At 40.0% G+C, this 19,511-nt stretch overlaps 1 protein-coding gene across 3 annotated transcripts in view; it reads right to left on the reverse strand.

Moving 5' to 3' along the window:
• The window catches only part of SLC35F1 (solute carrier family 35 member F1), a 384,542-nt gene that overhangs the window by 36,204 nt on the left and 328,827 nt on the right, over positions 1–19,511 (reverse strand). For all 3 annotated transcript variants that reach the window (XM_078054804.1, XM_078054805.1, XM_078054806.1), the window contains exons 4-5: positions 6,161–6,320; positions 1,577–1,733 (exon numbers count right to left, since the gene is read on the reverse strand). In XM_078054804.1, the coding sequence (XP_077910930.1) occupies positions 1,577–1,733; positions 6,161–6,320 (317 nt within the window). The remainder of the gene's footprint in view (positions 1–1,576; positions 1,734–6,160; positions 6,321–19,511) is intronic.

Here is a 19,511-nt window from a genome sequence, read left to right on the forward strand (position 1 = left end):
CTGCCGTGCCAGGTGCTGCCGGCCAGAGAAACATGCTTTGAGAACCACTCTAAGAGGACCCGGAGGGGAAACTGGCCCCGCTCCACCAGAAGTATGTTGGTAGCAGCGTACCCTCAGTGCGCCCCATTTGCCGTACACAGCCATGGGCCACTTCCATTATTTTGGCAGCAGTAGCGCTGAGGGGCTCCATTAGCTCGAATGGACTGTAACTGAAGCAAACGAGTGCTGGATATCTGATGACGTTTTTTGGATTCAGGAATAATAATCCATAAAATGAGCCATCTATCTACAAAATGTTGGTCATGAATAGTTGAACCAGGCAATTTCTTTCCCTCTCACAAAGCTGAAGCACCAAATTTAGGAGCTTTAAAGTGCCATCCCACTTTCAAAATGAATCAAAAATAAATCCTTTTCAAAGACTTTCCCCATCTTCGTGCCTCGTTTGCTATGGAGCTTTTCCCCTGTATCTCGGGATACCAAAATTTGGAGGATTCTTGGAAACAGCCTACTGGCAAAACATGTTTAAGGTGGGGCGCCTGGGTAGCTCAGTCGTTAAGTGTCTGCCTTCGGCTCAGGTCATGATCCCAGGGTCCTGGGATCGAGCCCCGCATCAGGTTCCCTGCTCAGCAGGGAGTCTGCTTCTCCCTCTGCCCCTCACCCTGCTCTCATGCTCTCTCTCACTCTCACTCTCTCTCAAATAAATAAAATCTTAAAAAAAAAAAACATGTTTAAGGTGATGCCAAAATATCTTCCATAAATAATTTCAGATACTGAACCAAAACAATTATAAAGCACCTGCCTTGCAGAAAGGGATTTGGTGAAATTAGAATTACTTGCTTTGTAGAAAAGGATTTGGTGAAATTAGACTGCGGACCGTACCATCATTCTTCACCCCTTACGTGAAACTAAAACAGATGGTCTTTATTGATGGAAAAGTATGCTTTGTCTGACACTTATTCTCACTACAATTCTGAGGCACTAGTCAGTGATGACTTATATGCTCCAATGAAGGATTATTGCAAAATTGGTGTTTTGGACTTTCTGATGCTTGGTGAATGTCTGTGTTTCATCTTCAACTGTTTAAGGAAAAGAGGAACACCAAACTTCTAATTGATGAATTTGAAATATGGTTCCTTCAGGCAAATCCATGGGCAATAAAAGAGTAAACTTAGGAAAGGACCAACTTAAACTATAAGTTTTCTAGTAGGAGTTGTCACTAGTAAACAGGTGTCCCTTTTCAAAAGTGCATCAAATCATGGCATTTACACTTTGTTATTCTACTTCTCTAAGTAAAACCACTGGCTGGCTTAGGAGAATCAATGTACTTCTACTGTTTTCTTGTAAATTGTGTTCAAAGTCCACTAGGTGGTTTTCTAATCATTGATAATAAACTTCTTTAGTTTTGAAGAAATTTACTAAGAAAGATATTGAGTTTTCAGGTTTCATGGAGGAGGTTAGTGAAAGGTTTCCAGCCTTGATTTTTATAAAATAAAGAGACCCACTGTACCTTAATGAAAATAATTAGAATAAGCCCCAAGAGTCTCTACTGTCTGAATTTCTTATTATTTTTACTCACAATTGAATTCCACTGAAAAAAGCCCCGAAGAGTCCAATCATCCCCAGAAATTCCACTCGACTCAGGGTTCGGATGATGTATTCTTCCCAGACGTTGGAGATACCGTATAACGTGGCTCCTCCTAAGACCAGAAGGTCCCCTACCAGCTTATTTTCTCCTAGGAACCAAAAACACAAATGCAGCTTCATTAAAATTTTCTTAATGAGAATCTGGCACCAGCAAATTGACCTTCCTTTGTCTATTCTATTCTGATGTTTTTACAGAAGTCCAGTAATTTGCCAACCGGAGATCCAGTCAAGTGTGTTTACCTGCACTCTGGACATGTTCTGGTATAAAAAGGCTGCCCGTGTCTGCCCAACCAGAAGTCTTCCTTTACCCAAAAAAGGGACCAGTTGCTTCTAGGTTGCATCATCTCTACAAAGCCCCGTGTCTTCTGTCTATATATATGTCTAGGAATATATGCTAATCCATGTACTTGTTCTATCTGCTGTGGGGTGCTTTCCAACAGTTTAAGAAGGCATGGTGTAGAACAAACAGAATCAGTCTGAATTTCCACCCTCTGCTCTACAGGGAGAGAAGCTATAACAGAAGCAGTCGAGACTCTTTATCTTGACTATGGGCAAAATATGTCCTTGCTTAGAAAATGAGAGTGAAAGGGATTATGGGTTGAAACTTTCAACTCCCCTAAAGTAAATAATGTAAGAGTGAAAATGTAGGCAATTCACTATTACATTAATATTTCCTTTTATTTTCATAAAAATATCTATTTGTTTTAAAATCAGTTTTGGCTGGTTTGGGTTTGTCCAATTTTTAATAAGTGCTGCACCCAGCTATTTCCTATAATTAGGCAAATTCCACTCTAGGAAGTGTGAAGCCAGGGAGGGAGAGTGGAAGTTAGCAGCCCATGTGGGCTTGTACCCAAGTAGTCTCCCGCTCTGTCCTCTACAGCTCAGCACATGGGAGCGTGGCAGGCATGCAGCTCTGGGGCACGGGAGAGGCCAAATGGGAAGGGTGCTCTCTCCAGCATGATTCTAGGGCAAGGGCTCACACCTTAGAGTGGACTTGGATTCCCAGATTGGCTGGAACAATCTCAAACCATAGAACCAGAGTCTCAGCGTTCATTTGGGAACACTGAGCTTTCTCTGGGAGATGACTTCACATAAAAGAATCTGGGCTGGGCTTGGGGAAAGACTTCTCATTCATGCCTCTGTGGTCACCTTGGGAGAGTCTATATTTACAGGTTCCCCTTGAACAATGCAGGGGTTAGGGGTGCTGACCCCCATGCAGCCAAAAATCTGCATATAAATTTTGACTCCCCAAAGACTTAACCACTAATAGCCTACTGCTGACCAGAAGTCTTACCAATAATATAACCAATTAACACATATTTTGTATGTTATATGTATTATACACTGTATTCTTACAATAAAGTAAGCTAGAGAAAAGAAAATGTTAAGAAAATCAAGAGGATGAGAAAATACATTCACAGTACCGTACTGTATTTATTAAAAAAAAATCCATGTATAAGTGGGCCCGTGCATTCCAAAAGCATGCTGTTCAAGGGCTTGCACATGCCTCTGATCTCCCTTAGCCTTGATTTTTTCAGCTGCAAAAGTGAGAATGAGAGAACTTTCTTTGCATAGTTAGGAGGATTAAATGAGATAATGCACGGGAAAGTGCTTGGCACCAAAAAAATGGCCACTCTTTTTTTTTGATTGTGTTTAATTAAAATGTTCCTCCTTGAAAATGTTTTCTCTTCCTTGAAATAACTATAAAATTATGTCTAATAATAAGAAAAAATGTTGTTATAGGTATCTAACATCTTTAATAAATGAACTGTAAGGTGCAATAAATGTATTTTAGTAGAAAAATGATATTGTGGAGAGCAAGAAATCGATTTTATAATAAGGAGCTGTTTTAACTGAGTTTTATCTTAGTCTTAGGGCTCTCTACCCTTCCCCTCCCACTTCCTACAGCACAGTCCACAGGCTCTGAGGCAGAGCCTCCCGGGCCACGGACTGCGGATGATTTCTCTCCACTTCTGTCTGCGGTGGGCAAAGCTAATGGCAAAGTTTCATCAGAAGCACAACTCCTGATATGGACACTTCGTATCTGGAGAGGCTACTGCCATCTGTGACGTTTCCTTTAGCAAGGCTTAAATCAAAATGAGGAAGAAACATTCTAGCAAGAATTAGAGCAATTACTTTAATTATAATGAAGTTAGAGTAACTTTGAACAGATCATTACCATTGTGCTTGAGGAAAGAATTTTCAAAATCCCAAGCTAAGGTGAACCGTGGATTAAGCAATATAAAAAGGATCAAGTCAGACAGTCTCTTTTCCTATGAAAAGCTCTTGATTGGGTGATGACAATTTATATTGAGTTGAATGCCTGACTGAAGTATTTTAGAAAAGTTCTGTCCCTGGCTAAGTAATAACATTGAACCAATTCTACCGTAAAGGTGAAAACAAATGGAGTATTTTGCATAATGATGCATGCCAATTTTAAGATTATACTGTCCTTAAAACCAGAGTGGTTTTTTTTTTCTTTTTTCAAACATTTTATATGACAGTTTAAATTGCTGTGTAATTTATCTTGCTTAATTTATTTTGTAAAATAAGCCCTTGCATCCTATATTTGGTTGCCTTTAGAACATCATACCATGTCCTTGGCACCATTACTCTCACACGGAAGATGCTCCATGATGATAAATTTTAACTGTTAACACAAAGACAAAGACTTCAAATGTCACAAAAAGGATGGTGCTGTGAGTCTTAAACAGATAAAATCCACTCCAGTATGTTGAGCTTCTCTGTATTGTTTTTAAAAATTACTACTTTTGGAAGACCCTCAAATGGACTTACTTTCTTTTCTTTAATAGTATTACTCATCTCCTAATACTGCATTTGAAATCAAGAAAACATTTCTTCCCCCCAGAAGTAGTGAATACAGTCTAGTGAAATCAATTCAATTTAGCTTAACATTCTGGGCTTAAACATTCAGATTATCAGGGCAATTGTCTTCCTTGACTAGGAAATGCAAGGTGACGGCTGGTGGTGAATGGCTAAGGCTCAGCAAAGCAGAATTTTCATAAAGAAGGGCACATGCTTCTGCTTAGTCTATGTTCACATCCTTCAAGTAAAGCTGAGAAAGTGTAATTAAATTATGACTTTAGAACCACTAGCCACATTGTATCAGACAAAAAAACTATCTGATTGGTCCAAAGAGATTATCCATATCAGGATCACTATGGGTATACAGTGTAAAACTGGCCCTTTCATATGACATCTATTGATATCTCATGGAACCAGTGTTTCATAGAAGAGAATTTTGGGAGGAGCTGGAGTGTGTATTTTTAGTCTATCTGTTGAGGTAGGATTGATTATGTTGTGTAGGCAGTGGGTTTGTGAGGGCCGAGGCTGTCTCTCTTTTGCTCCGTGTTGTATCTTTAGCTCCCAGAGATGTGGGAGAGGGAAGGAAACCTGCCCCAGAGTTCAAGAGCCTTGGGTTCTATTCTAGACCCTGCTCTTGTAGCTCTGTGACCTTGGGAACTCACTTGGCTTCCCTGTATCTTAGTGTTCTTGTGGGTCACATGTAAAGTTGCTGAACAAGGTCTGTTTCAGCTACAATGTTCTACGATGCAACTTAAAAAGATAAATTGTATTTATTTCAGGTACTTCATACAATCTAGTCTCATTATGACAAATGTCCCAATTTTGACTATCATCTAATTCCCTAGAAGGAAGGTCAAGTCCAAGAACTATAGAAATGGGAATATTTTCTATCCCATTCTTTATATTAAAAAAGGAGGTCATTTTTTTCTGTTCTCCAAAACCTTATGTAGCATAAGAATTTTTGTACATTTTCAAGAACAGCAAGGCTTAAAAAAGGATCCTCTGGAAACCATCCTGAGTCAGGGATCCCCATCAGATTCATAGCAATTTGATGAGTAAATCTTGCAGGTCTACAAGCTGTGATTGATAACCATAAATCCTTCCCAGCAAAAAAATAAACAAAACAAAACAAAACAAAAACCATGCACAAGGAGACTAAACTTAGCTCCCCCCCATAAAAATATTAAGTATTCCCAATCTAGTCTTCAAACTTCAAATATCCACTCTTAGCTTATACACCAACCTCCACCCAGTGGTCTGAAAGCTCAGTCTTTCTCTGACTTGAGAAAGAGTTGGAGGGGGAGGGGGAGGTGTGGGGAAGGCCCTTGCGGTTTAGGAGAGGACCACTGACTGACACCATGTCTAACCAGCTGGTTTGGGCCAGGCAGCAATGGCCTCCAAAATATCTTCCGAATGGGTCCTGACCCCTAGTTTTAAACACCATCTGAATGTTTCTGAATACATGTAGACAGGGCAGAAAATTTGTATTTTGCCCCCTTCATTCACTCAAGAAACATGGATTAAGCACCTCCCATGTGCCACTGTTCAAGGTGTTGAGGAACAAACATGAGTAAGACACAGACACTGGGAAGACCAGGTTCCTTGTTTCTACCCCACCATGAACATGTCCGTGTCTTGCCTTGGCCTCACGCATACAGGCACATAATGTGGTGAACACCTAGGGACTCACCTGCTCCCTGATGTCTTCCCACAAGGACATCCGCTCCTGCCATGCAGCCCATTCCCAGGATGCAGACCACGATGCCGAGGAAATGTACAGCTTTGTACCGGATCAGCAGGAAGAACCAGGAGAGCAAAATCACCACTGGGATCACAAAGCAGTCCAAGAGCTATAGGGAAGGAGGGAGGTAAGCAACAACAGGAAGTTCAGGGGGAAGCTTCCCATGTAATTAAAAAAAAAAAAAACAGCCCTATAGAGAAGGTATTTCCCTTGAACCTGAATGTCTGTGTAGACCCAGAACTGATTCAGTTAAACAGACTGAAACAAGCACAAACTAACTTTACTTAAACATCTTCCAAGCTTTGAGGGAAAGGGCAAAAGGCCAATGGATAAGACAGGCTGGTGGTGAAGGGTCTCCTGCCCCGACTGGATTGGGGCAGCTCTCCCTCCCATCTTTCTCAGTGCCCAGACTCCCCCAGAATACCTCACATGAGAGGAGAATACGCTGAGCTGTTTTAGATGGTTCCTCTATTTTAGGAGTAAATCTGGGGATGGGAGGTGAGGAGGCAGAGGTCTTACCATGTTTTATAAATTATTATCATTTAGACAAAAGTTGAACTTAATTTCTCCCAGATAACTGTCTCCTTACTATTTGTAAATATATTTGCTCTAAATATAAACACAAATATGACTCTCAAGTTTACAATACTTTAAAAATTACTGTTGTAATAAAGAGTAAAGAGAGAGAGAGGGAAGAATAAAGAGTATAGAAAAAAAAAAAAAACCCTTGATTTCACTTCTTACATATTTTATGCTAATCCTGAGATTTCATCTGACATGGAAGCCCCAGGAGTTGGTAGAGAGTTGGCCCCAATCATGTAGCAAGTCAACGTGGTGAAGTGAGGAGACCCTGTGCCTGGAGTCAGAAGATTTGAATTTGAGTACCAGATCCTTACTTATAGCAGTGTGACCTTAGGCAAATCACTAACTCAGGAAGCCTCAATTTCCTGCTAGCATAATGAAGATAATAACTCACTGACTTCCTCCAAAGTTCACTGAGAAGCTTAGACATAATACATGAGAAAACATTTTATAAATTACAAGGGTCTCAATGCTGGTCTATAACCGTGCTTCCAAACACATGTTCTGGGCCCCACAGAGCAAGTTGTTTCTACTATACCCTAGTAAGACACAGTGACCTTTGGATACTCCATGTGAGGCAGGGTCTCCACTAGACAAACTATGTCCCACAGGACTTCAGACTCTATGTACTGAATGAGAAACTGGTGATCCTGTCCCATTGCCCAGTACCACTCCTCTGCTAGAATCCTAAACAAGTGACTTCACCACCCAGAAGTCAGATGCAGGGCAGTGATCCCTGTACTCCTCCACTCTTACTGCCTATATCCTGTCGGTCACCAAGTTCTGACAATTCCATCTTCTAAACATCTCAAATCCATTCATGACACCCTCTCCCATTTTTGCCACCTGGACTAAACTGGCATCCTATCCTACCTGGGATAAGCCTTTCTTTCCTGCCCTAGGGTCTTCAATCATGCATCCCCCTCCATCTGGAATGCCCCACCTGAATTCCTGACCTCCTGCCTCCTTTTCCTTCAGGCCTGCACTTATATACTGGCTTCTCAAGGAAGCCTCTTGGGTTCCCAGGCTACGTCAGGTCCATCGATGCTTTCCTTGTGTCCTGTGTCCGTTATAGTGTTAATTGCAACAATATGTAATGAGTACAGAATTATTGGCACAATGTCTGACATCCCCATGTGTCCAGAGGTCTATGAGAGCAGGACTACATTCTCAGTACCCACACCCTGCTGTGTTCATGAGAAGTATCCCAATGATAGTGACTGAAAAAGTACATACAGGATTTTTAATGATCAGTAACATCTAAGATTCATTAAAGGATGAAAAATGTTTGTATATTTGCAAAGCATGCCTGACCATCAGCTTGACTTTTGGCACCGTAATCCCCTCTATCCCAAAAGTTTTTTCAATCTGGCAGACTCTCACTCTTCTCTGTGCCTTGGTCTCCTTTGCAACACAAGCAATCAGAATTGTAAGCTTTCCCTGCGGGGTGCTGTGATGAAGGGCCATGGGAATGCTGAGTAACAGCGTGATGGCTGGGGTCTGAGTCTAGAGGTCTCAGCACTCCCGGAGGGACTATGTATTAGGGTGGCGGCTGCTAGGATTGCAGGATAGCACTGGGTTGCTCACTGCACAGTTAATTAGCAAGTTAATGATCCTACTTGATATGGTAAAACGCTCTAAGGCAGTTAGTACAACTGGCTTCAAATGCTATTTAAGTATATTAGGAAATTTGAGTTTGCCAGTGAAAATTATTCACTGGACAAAAAACAGTTGGTGTTTTGTTTTAAAAATTAGAAATGATTGAATCAACAGTTGAAATATTTAGCTACATGCTCCACAATTTGGATTTCATTGTCCAACTGGAAGCCTTTGGTCAGTGGAGCTGAAGGCTTCTATTCCTGAATTATTAAAGGCAAACCAGGCCAACATTCAAACTTTGGGGAGGACTGAGTGAGCCTTTTTGGTTCTCAATGTCATTAGAAACCCCAAAGCACTGGATGAGTCCTGGGATCTATTCCTTTAATGGGTTGAACTGAAAAATCCTTACTTGTACGTGTCACGTGGTCCTATGGATGGGGAAGACCTTTAAAAGGAAGGGGAAAAGATAAAGAAGGATACAATTCAAGCCAGGGTTTCTGGAATATTCAGCTAGGGAAGCTTGGTGCCCAGCATACAGTAGGGGATCAATAAGGGTGGTTGAATGAATTAATGAATAGACAGATACTTGACTTGGTATCATGACTGTAAGAAGGGACATTCGGGCTATTTCAGGCTGCTGGGGGCATTTTGGATGGGGCAGTGTATTATGCAGGATTGCCCCATGCTCTCTGCAGGGCATTTAGCATCACTGGGCACTGGCCACTAAAAAAAAAAAATGCTCATATACATTTACAACTGCCCCTCAGTTTAGAATCAACTAGAATCCCCCCACTGCCTTTATTTAAAAGCTGGGGACTCAGAAGTTTCAAGAGATGGAGTGATATGCTTAAGGTCACTCAAACTGTTGGTATCAGTGGGACTTCTGTCATGGTTTTTTTTTTTTAAATATTTTAATGAAGGTCAATGACAGGAATTGCCACAGGTAGAGGTCTCATCACTGCATCTGTAACTACAGAAGAAAATAAACATTTGGGAATGTCTGTTAGTAAACAGGCTATTACTTTTTAGTGATTTTTGGCTTCAGCCTTTTCCCTGTGGTCATATAGCATGAAACATACTGACAAAATAATTTTCCAATTGTTTTCTGGTGGCTTAACTCCTTAGCAAAGTGGTTGTTGGAGTAATAAAAGAGAGAAGTGTGATAACAGATGCCCACAATTGGGACTGTTAAAAAAAGACAAAGAACAAAAACCCTTCTGATTCAGTCATTAATAATCTTTAGTAGATTTACCTTTCTTTTTTTTTTTTTTAAAGATTCTATTTATTTATTTGACAGAGAAATAGAGAGAGAGCACAAGTAGGCAGAGAAGCAGGCAGAGGGAGAGGGAGAAGCAGGCTCCCTGCAGAGCAGGGAGCCTGATGCAGGACTGGATCCCAGGACCCTGGGATCATGACCTGAGCCAAAGGCAGCCACTTAATCGACTGAGCCACCCAGGTGCCCAGTGGATTTACCTTTCTTTGCATATATCGCTATATCCAAAAAGAGATGATAAAATACCAACACCAAAAAATAAACAAATGAATACTATTTCATAATTATCTTTTTTCCCTTTTCTGTTTATTTTTAAAGGTTTTTATTTAAATCCCAGTTAGTTAACATACTGTGTAATATTAGTTTCAGGTTGACAATATAGTGATTCCACACACGCAGACAACACCCGAGCTCATCACAGCAAGTGCACTCCTTAATCCGCATCACACACTTAACCCATCTCCCCACCAACTGCCCCTCTAGAAACCATTAGTTTGTTCTCTATAGTTAAGAGTCAGTTTCTTGGCTTGCTTCTTTCTCTCTTTTTTCCCTTTGTTCATTTGTTTCATTTCTTAAATTCCACATGAGTGAAATCATATGGTATTTGTCTTTCTCTGACTGACCTATTTCGCTTAGCATTATACTCTCTAGCTCCATCCAAGTCATTGCAAATGGCAAGATTTCATCCTTCTTATGCTCTGAAAAATCTCAAAAAACATTAAGAATACTGTGGGGAAAAAAGTGTTCATTACAACCTTAGTTTTACATCTTTTTTGTCCTAAAGATTTAAACTAATTCTTCCACATCATTAGTCTTTAGACGCTACCTGCCAGAGAGGTCTACGATCCTAAGTTGTCTGATTTTATTGATGGAGGCACTGAGGTGTACCATGCTCAGTGGCTGGGGCACATTCTCTAAAGCAGAGGTGATAGCTCCAAGATTATTATATAAACATGATATCTTTAAATAACATTTACAGTAGGTTGTAAGTGTTATTTATAGTTTGTATTTATATATAGTTTGTATAGTTTGTATTTATTTATTAATTTACAGTTTGCAAAACACATAATTTTTACTTTATCTCCAAAAACAGCACTTGAAAGGAGTTATGATTATACCCATTTTATGGGTAAGGAAACTGAGCCTCCAATAATAAAGCAAGTCAGTGCCAGAGTTGGGGCTAAAATACTAGTATCTGGACTCCTACACTTCACCGAGTTCAAGTGCAGCTTCTAAAAGTTATTTAAGAAACTAGGAGCTGGTTCTTTGAAAGAATTAACAAGATTGATAAGCCCCTGGCCAGACTTATCAAAAAGAAAAGAGAAATGACCCAAATCAACAAAATCATGAATGAAAGAGGAGAAATCACAACCAACACCAAAGAAATACAAACAATTATAAGAACATATTATGAGCAACTATATGCCAGCAAATTAGATAACCTGGAAGTAATGGATGCATTCCTAGAGATGTATCAACTACCAAAACTGAACCAGGAAGAAATAGAAAACCTGAACAGACCTATAACCACTAAGGAAATAGAAGCAGTCATCAAAAATCTCCCAAAACACAAAAGCCCAGGGCCAGATGGCTTCCCAGGGGAATTCTACCAAACATTTCAAGAAGAATTAATACCTATCCTTCTGAAACTGTTCCAAAAAATAGAAATGGAAGGAAAACTTCCAAACTCATTTTATGAGGCCAGCATTACCTTGATCCCAAAACCAGACAAAGACCCCATCAAAAAGGAGAATTACAGACCAATATCCCTGATGAACATGGATGCAAAAATTCTCACCAAAATACTAGCCAATAGGATCCAACAGTACATTAAAAGGATTATTCACCACGACCAAGTCGGATTTATCCCTGGGCTGCAAGGTTGGTTCAACATCCGCAAATCAATCAACGTGATACAATACATTAACAAAAGAAAGAACAAGAATCATATGATCCTCTCAATAGATGCAGAAAAAGCATTTGACAAAGTACAGCATCCTTTCTTGATCAAAACTCTTCAGAGTATAGGCATAGAGGGTACATACCTCAATATCATAAAAGCCATCTATGAAAAACCTACAGCGAATATCATTCTCAATGGGGAAAAACTGAGAGCTTTCCCCCTAAGGTCAGGAACGCGGCAGGGATGTCCACTATCGCCACTGCTATTCAACATAGTATTGGAAGTCCTAGCCACAGCAATCAGACAACAAAAAGAAATCAAAGGCATCCAAATTGGCAAAGAAGAAGTCAAACTCACACTCTTTGCAGATGATATGATACTTTATGTGGAAAATCCCAAAGACTCCACCCCAAAACTGCTAGAACTCATACAGGAATTCAGTAAAGTGGCAGGATATAAAATCAATGCACAGAAGTCAGTGGCATTCCTATACACCAACAACAAGACAGAAGAAAGAGAAATTAAGGAGTCGATCCCATTTACAATTGCACCCAAAACCATAAGATACCTAGGAATAAATCTAACCAAAGAGGCAAAGGATCTGTACTCAGAAAACTATAAAATACTCATGAAAGAAATTGAGGAAGACACAAAGAAATGGAAAAACGTTCCATGCTCATGGATTGGAAGAACAAATATTGTGAAGATGTCAATGCTACCTAGAGCAATCTACACATTCAATGCAATCCCCATCAAAATACCATCCACTTTTTTCAAAGAAATGGAACAAATAATCCTCAAATTTGTATGGAACCAGAAAAGACCCCGCATAGCCAGAGGAATGTTGAAAAAGAAAAGCAAAGCTAGCGGCATCACAATTCCGGACTTCCAGCTCTACTACAAAGCTGTCATCATCAAGACAGTATGGTACTGGCACAAAAACAGACACATAGATCAACGGAACAGAATAGAGAGCCCAGAAATGGACCCTCAACTCTATGGTCAACTAATCTTTGACAAAGCAGGAAAGAATGTCCAATGGAAAAAAGACAGTCTCTTCAACAAATGGTGTTGGGAAAATTGGACAGCCACATGCAGAAGAATGAAACTGGACCATTTCCTTACACCACACACAAAAATAGACTCCAAATGGTTGAAAGACCTCAATGTGAGACAGGAGTCCATCAAAATCCTAAAGGAGAACACAGGCAGCAACCTCTTCGACCTCAGCCGCAGCAACTTCTTCCTAGAAACATCGCCAAAGGCAAGGGAAGCAAGGGCAAAAATGAACTATTGGGACTTCATCAAGATAAAAAGCTTTTGCAAAGCAAAGGAAACAGTCAACAAAACCAAAAGACAACTGACAGAATGGGAGAAGATATTTGCAAATGACATATCAGATAAAGGGCTAGTATCCAAAATCTATAAAGAACTCATCAAACTCAACACCAAAAGAACAAAGAATCCAATCAAGAAATGGGCAGAAGACATGAACAGACATTTTTCCAAAGAAGACATCCAAATGGCCAACAGACACATGAAAAAGTGTTCAATATCGCTCAGCATCAGGGAAATCCAAATCAAAACCTCAGTGAGATACCACCTCACACCAGTCAGAATGGCTAAAATTAACAAGTCAGGAAATGACAGATGTTGGCGGGGATGCGGAGAAAGGGGAACCCTCCTACACTGTTGGTGGGAATGCAAGCTGGTGCAGCCACTCTGGAAAACAGTATGGAGGTTCCTCAAAAAGTTGAAAATAGAGCTACCATATGATCCAGCAATTGCACTACTGGGTATTTACCCCAAAGATACAAAAGTAGGGACCCGAAAGGCTACGTGCACCCCGATGTTTATAGCAGCAATGTCCACAATAGCCAGACTGTGGAAAGAGCCAAGATGTCCATTAACAGATGAATGGGTAAAGAAGATGTGGTATATATATACAATGGAATATTATGCAGCCATCAAAAGGAATGAGATCTTGCCATTTGCAACGACGTGGATGGAACTGGAGGGTATTATACTGAGCGAAATAAGTCAAACAGAGAAAGACATGTATCATATGACCTCACTGATATGAGGAATTCTTAATCTCAGGAAACAAACTGAGGGTTGCTGGAGTGGGGGGTGGGGTGGGAGGGATGGGGTGACTGGGTGATGGACACTGGGGAGGGTATGTGTTCTGGTAAGCGCTGTGAATTGTGCAAGACTGTTGAATCTCAGATCTGTACCTCTGAAACAAATAATGCAATATATGTTAAGAAAGAAAAGAAGAAGAAGAAGAATGTAGCAGGAGGGGAAGAATGAAGGGGGGGAAATCGGAGGGGGAGAAGAACCATGAGAGACAATGGACTCTGAAAAACAAACTGAGGGTTCTAGAGGGGAGGGGGGTGGGAGGATGGGTTAGCCTGGTGATGGGTATTGAGGAGGGCATGTTCTGCATGGAGCACTGGGTGTTATGCACAAACAATGAATCATGGAACACTATATCTAAAACTAATGATGTAATGTATGGGGATTAACATAACAATAAAAAAATTTAAATAAAATAAAAGTTATTTAATAATAACTAAAAAAGTCTGTGTTGACATTGCTTTTAGACAACAGAAGTCAACATTAAATAACATTATATATATTTTTAAAGTACACATTGGAGGATCACAGCATCATTTAACTTTTTCTCCTCTCTCCCTCCCTGTCTTTTCAGCTTCAGCCAATCTCTTACCACTAGATCTTTCCCTGCAGTCTTCAATCACACTTAGTTGTGCTTTCTCCTAAACATACACACACAAACACACACACACACACACCCCAAACCCCCCTCTTCTTGTCAATACCCACTCAAGCTTCTCTCTTCCTTTCTATGCTAACTCCATTTGCCAACACTCCCCAGACCACCTCTATCTGGATTCAGACACACTCAGTCTGGTTTTCATGCTCACTCGTAAGTCCCTTCCCTCCTCTAACATAGTCACTCCTCTCTCACTGTATTTTCCTACACCATCTCACTTGGAACCTGGGATTTAGTAGGTGCCCAGTAAATGCTTGCTGAATAAAAAAAAATGAACTTTTTCTGGCCCTCTAATTCTGCTGCTCCCATGACTTTCTCGCTTGTCATTCCACTCATTTTATTTAACTTATTTCTTGTATAAAATATGAATTTTATCCCTTCAACTTTACTTGATGTGTGTCTATGTCTTTATCCATGTGTATATTTAGTTGATTTGTGTCTATGTCTCTACAATGTCTTTGTGAGTAAACTTAAGTGGCAGAACTCAGAGCCATTACATAACTTGATTAGTTGAGGCCAATTACACTTGGATGATTATGATACATTTCTGACTTACACAGCATTTCATTGTACAATCACCAGCATGTTAATATAAGGTTGTGATGGTTAAATGTAATTGTGTTACATGACTCTCAAAATTAGTGCAAAATGATTAAATAAGGAAAATAACATAAATCCTGTTCCCATGACATATCTCATAACCATGCAAAGTGCAACAACCTCACTTGTGGTATGATATACCATAGTAGCCTGCCAATCAGTATCACACTTACCACTGGATTACTGCGAGCTCTCACTCTGTCTTTCTAGTTCTATTTCACCTTCATGCAGGTGGTACTGCCAATAAAACATCTACACCAGAGGGCTCCTTTGGTACCAGTTGATGAAGAAATTCAGTTCTATTAAACTGAATCCAGAAAAATGTGTTTAATGCAAAATGGCCCAATATCTCCTATATTTGTTCTTGGATTTGGGGTAATATTAAACTAAGCCTTTTGGGGCAAATCCATATCTTTCTCCAAACTCTTATACAACTTCAAATGAAACTTTGAATTTAGATACCTGCATTTATAATAGTTGTTAGATCAGTTGGAGATAAATTATACTTTCCAAAAAGGGCACAGTGACATTGATTTCAGATAAGTATGGTAGAGTATTTTTGTTTGTTTTTTAAAGATTTATTTATTTAGAGAGAGAGAGAGAGAGTGGTGCCTGTGAGTTGGGGGAGGGGGAGAGGGAGAGAGAATCCTCGAGCCGACTTCCCGCTGACCACAGAGCCCGACATGGGACTCAATCCCATGACTGTGAGGTCATGACCTGAGCTGAAATCAAGAGTTGGCCCAACCGACTGAGCCACCCAGGTGCCCCTAGTATTTTTGTTTGTTTTAATCAAAACAGAAAATGTAGACAGTCACATAGCACTTAAAGTAAATGGTACATATTAGGCTTTTGTTAAATATTTTGAGTTAGTTCTACAGTTTCACCAAATTAATCCAAAGTATAAACGAAATTCATTTTATTTTAAAAAAGAATGAGTAGCTTTGTCTGGACATACAGCAAAAGACCAGTAGGCTACTTCTTTCCATAAGAAGTGATTTCTTCTAAAAGATCAAATTTGTGACTTAGATTTTATCCCTTTCAAAGAGTTACTTTAATTTATGAAAAGGAACAAATACCAGAGCATCGTGTAAGAGTCATAAAGGTAGCCTGTCATGCTATTTTATGTTTTCTGACTTGTGCACTTACAAGCTTTGCAACATGATGAAGATGACAAAGCAGTACAGGTAACCTGGATGGGAGAACTGCTCTGCAAATCAAAAACAGGCATTTCAGGAAATCTCCCTAGCATTTCCATTTTGTTCTTACAGACTTAAAGACTCACCATGGCTTGTCCTTTAGCTCCAGCTTATGGGCCTTAAATATCTTCAGAAAAACTGCGTCACTCTGATAAAATGTCTAGGTTTAGAGGCTGTCTTTTGTGGCTAACAAGCTACCTGTACTGTTTTCTTTAATGTTGCGTATTTGTGGTTCCAATCACTTACTTCTGCTCTCCTCCAGATTCTACCTGGCAGAAAATAAGAGCTTGACCCATTTGGATTGGCTATTTTTGTAGGTCAAATTTGTTGAATATTGACAATTCCACTTGGTCACCTAAAAGACCCACAGAACCAAATGGAGATCAAATGCCAACTGTATTAACATTAGAGCTGGTTTGCAGAAGACAGTGTTGCCTCTTATTTCCCACTTCAATTTTAACTTGGCCTAATCTTTCTTAGGGAGATATACTGAGGAAAATGGCCATCAAGCTGAGGCCTCTGTCTCAGGGGTCCTTCTAGCCAGGGACAGTCCTTATCAATCCACAAAGCAGGCAGAAAAGAAACATTTGGATGACAGTTTTTCCCTCCTTTTTCTTTCCTATTAAGACATAACAATCCCACCAAGTGGTAAAGTTCCCTATTGGATATTGAATTCGCTATTTCCTCCTTGGGGTGAAGTAAGAAGGAATGGAGAAAAAGGAGAGTTTTCTTCCATTCTCTCAGTGTTTGGAAGGGAATGGACGTCCCCCTGAGCCTGGGTGGTATCATGGGGAAAACAGGAGTTCCTCCATCTTCCTTCTATACCATGTTTGGTTTGGCTAACAGATATGTTCACATAAATGTTCATTCCTTGATCAAAGATCTACATATCATATTATCAGTCATAAAAATCTCTGGAAGGAAAAAATGAGGATCTGTAAGCATAAAACGTTAACAACGGTCATTTTTGGATAAGGTAACCAAATCCTCAGAGTCCCACTGCCCAAATTCTCTGTGGTTTCCAAATTTCTTCTCTTGAGTATATACTGCTTTCAAAATATATACAACAACACATGTTATGAGAGTGTAAAAAACCTACAAGAGTCAGATCAGTCTTTCTCAAGGGAAGCAGATGGTTTGTAAAAAAATTAAAACAAAACACAAAACCCGCTACCCAACTGCTCCCATTCCAGTAGAGCATAATGAGTAGGTGATCTCATCCCTCTTTCTAATTGTCTGCCAAAAAGAGACTCCTCCGCCAGCCTTCAGCTCCTCATTAGCGCTCCCCTCCGGCTATTCACAGGGAAAAAGTTCCCCCCACGTGGCCCAGCTGTCAGAGGCTAAACCTGAGGCAGCTAGTAGGTGATTCCAGGAAAGAGAACATTTCCCTACTTTGCCTTCCTCTGCTTCTAATTGGCAATTCTCCTGTGTTTCTAAAAGTGATATATATTATAAATTCATCTCCAGTGAGTAAAACTGAAGCATTAACAGGGGAGGATCTTAAAAAAGGACAATCTTCAGTATCACAGACACAACAAAAGTTCTTTTTCGGCAGACAGTCCAGCTGAAGAGAGTGGAATATAATTTGGAAAATGCACATTCACACATGTAATCAAGAACCACTTTAATTCAGTGGCCTGGACACATACCCATCCCAGAGGCATTTGAAAAATCCAACTGGGAATATCTTTCATCAGGAACAGACTTTTCTGGTAGACACCCCCCTTCCCTCCACCTCTCGGATTTTTTTCCTCTCAGAGTTACTCTATTCATAACACCTCCACCCCCACCAACCCTATGCCTTAGGACTTAATGTTTAGGTTTTATTGTCTTAAAATATTCATATTGGATGAAGCCATGTTTCCATCATGTTGCCCAAGAGAGCCAGACTAATAAAATGTGTCATTGTGCTGCTTATATGACAGCCATTTTCCAGGAAATGTCCTATTTCCGAGACTTAGAAAAAGATTTTCACCAAACTACTTTTCTTGTTACTGCTGGCAAGGATTTAAACGTGTGACTTTTCTATGTCCCCTCATGCCAGTCCATCAGAACTTCCTAGCTGTTAAAATACATTCACTTTGCTTCTTTGGCTTCAACTCTCAAAGACAGAAAGAAAGAAAGGGGGAAAAAAAAGACACTACCCTGCATTGAAAATCTGGGACAAGAACCTAGAAATCTAGGTGACCGCTGGAAGACAGACAATTAGGAGACATGCACTCTCTAGCTCTGCTAGAGAAATCTGCTTTAGGTGAGAGCAGAGCTGTCCCAGAGGACAAATTCTTTCTGGCTGAGCATCACTGGACCTTTAATCAGGTTTAAGAACAAGCTCTGATTATCAGTAAACCGGATTTTAGAAGTAGAAAGCAAGTTCACATTTACTGAATGTCTACCATATAACAGGCAGAATGCTGTTAAGTTATTTTTCCCATTTTACAGATGCTAAATCAGAGTACTGAAGATAATAGGCGACTTACTTTAAGTCACATAGTAGTGTCAGAGCCAAGATGATCCCAGGTCTGCCACTCTTCTTGTACAAAGTGAGTATAAGCAGTCAAGGTCCAGGTGGGGTAGAAACTATATCAGATCCAGTTATAACAACACTGGTCTAGGCTGGGTCAGCCTCGAGTCAGTCTAGCAGGCTCAGGTGCTCTGGCTTACACTTAGAGCACTCTGGGAGAGTGGGCAGACTCTGAAGGTATTGAAAAATTAATCACTGGCTGTCTGCATTTTTTATATTAAGTAAGGTGCAGCTTATAAGCGAAAATGTATGAGAATTAGAATCGTGTCACTGGAATGGAAGCTCTTACTTTCTAGTCATTGCAGCATAATCTATGGCGCTATTTTGCTGAAAACATCCATACATCAACATCCACTCTGTGATGTGATACCTCTTCCCAGGAAGACAATCACAAACCTAGCTATGATTTTTTTTTTTCTTACATATCCAGCATTTTTACCGAAGGAGAAAAAAAAAAAGGAACTCGAAGAGTTTGGTTTTAGCGATGGGTCTTCGATACCGTGTGGCTACCTTGAGCGTTTTTGGAGAAGTGGTTGCCTTAAGTCAGCCAAGCACTACTAACTTGGATTTCTTATTTATAAAATTCATCGAACAGAAGAACGTTAACAATAACACTGAAGAAAGCACACATTTCAAAGCACGTATTGAAGGAAATGACAGTTTTCTGACGAAATATTAATTCTACATTAATTTTGCATTACCTTTGGTTCCTCCCAGCATTAAAACAGCATGCGGGAACAATTTCACAAGCTACAGGAGAACATCTTGTACTTTTGGGGCTCTATTTCTAGGTTTAACTCGACTATTCCGGGTTTTACTAAAAAAAGGCAAA

This window comes from Halichoerus grypus, chromosome 9 (genome assembly GCF_964656455.1).
Source record: "Halichoerus grypus chromosome 9, mHalGry1.hap1.1, whole genome shotgun sequence".
In the NCBI taxonomy this organism is placed as follows: Eukaryota; Metazoa; Chordata; class Mammalia; order Carnivora; family Phocidae; genus Halichoerus; species Halichoerus grypus.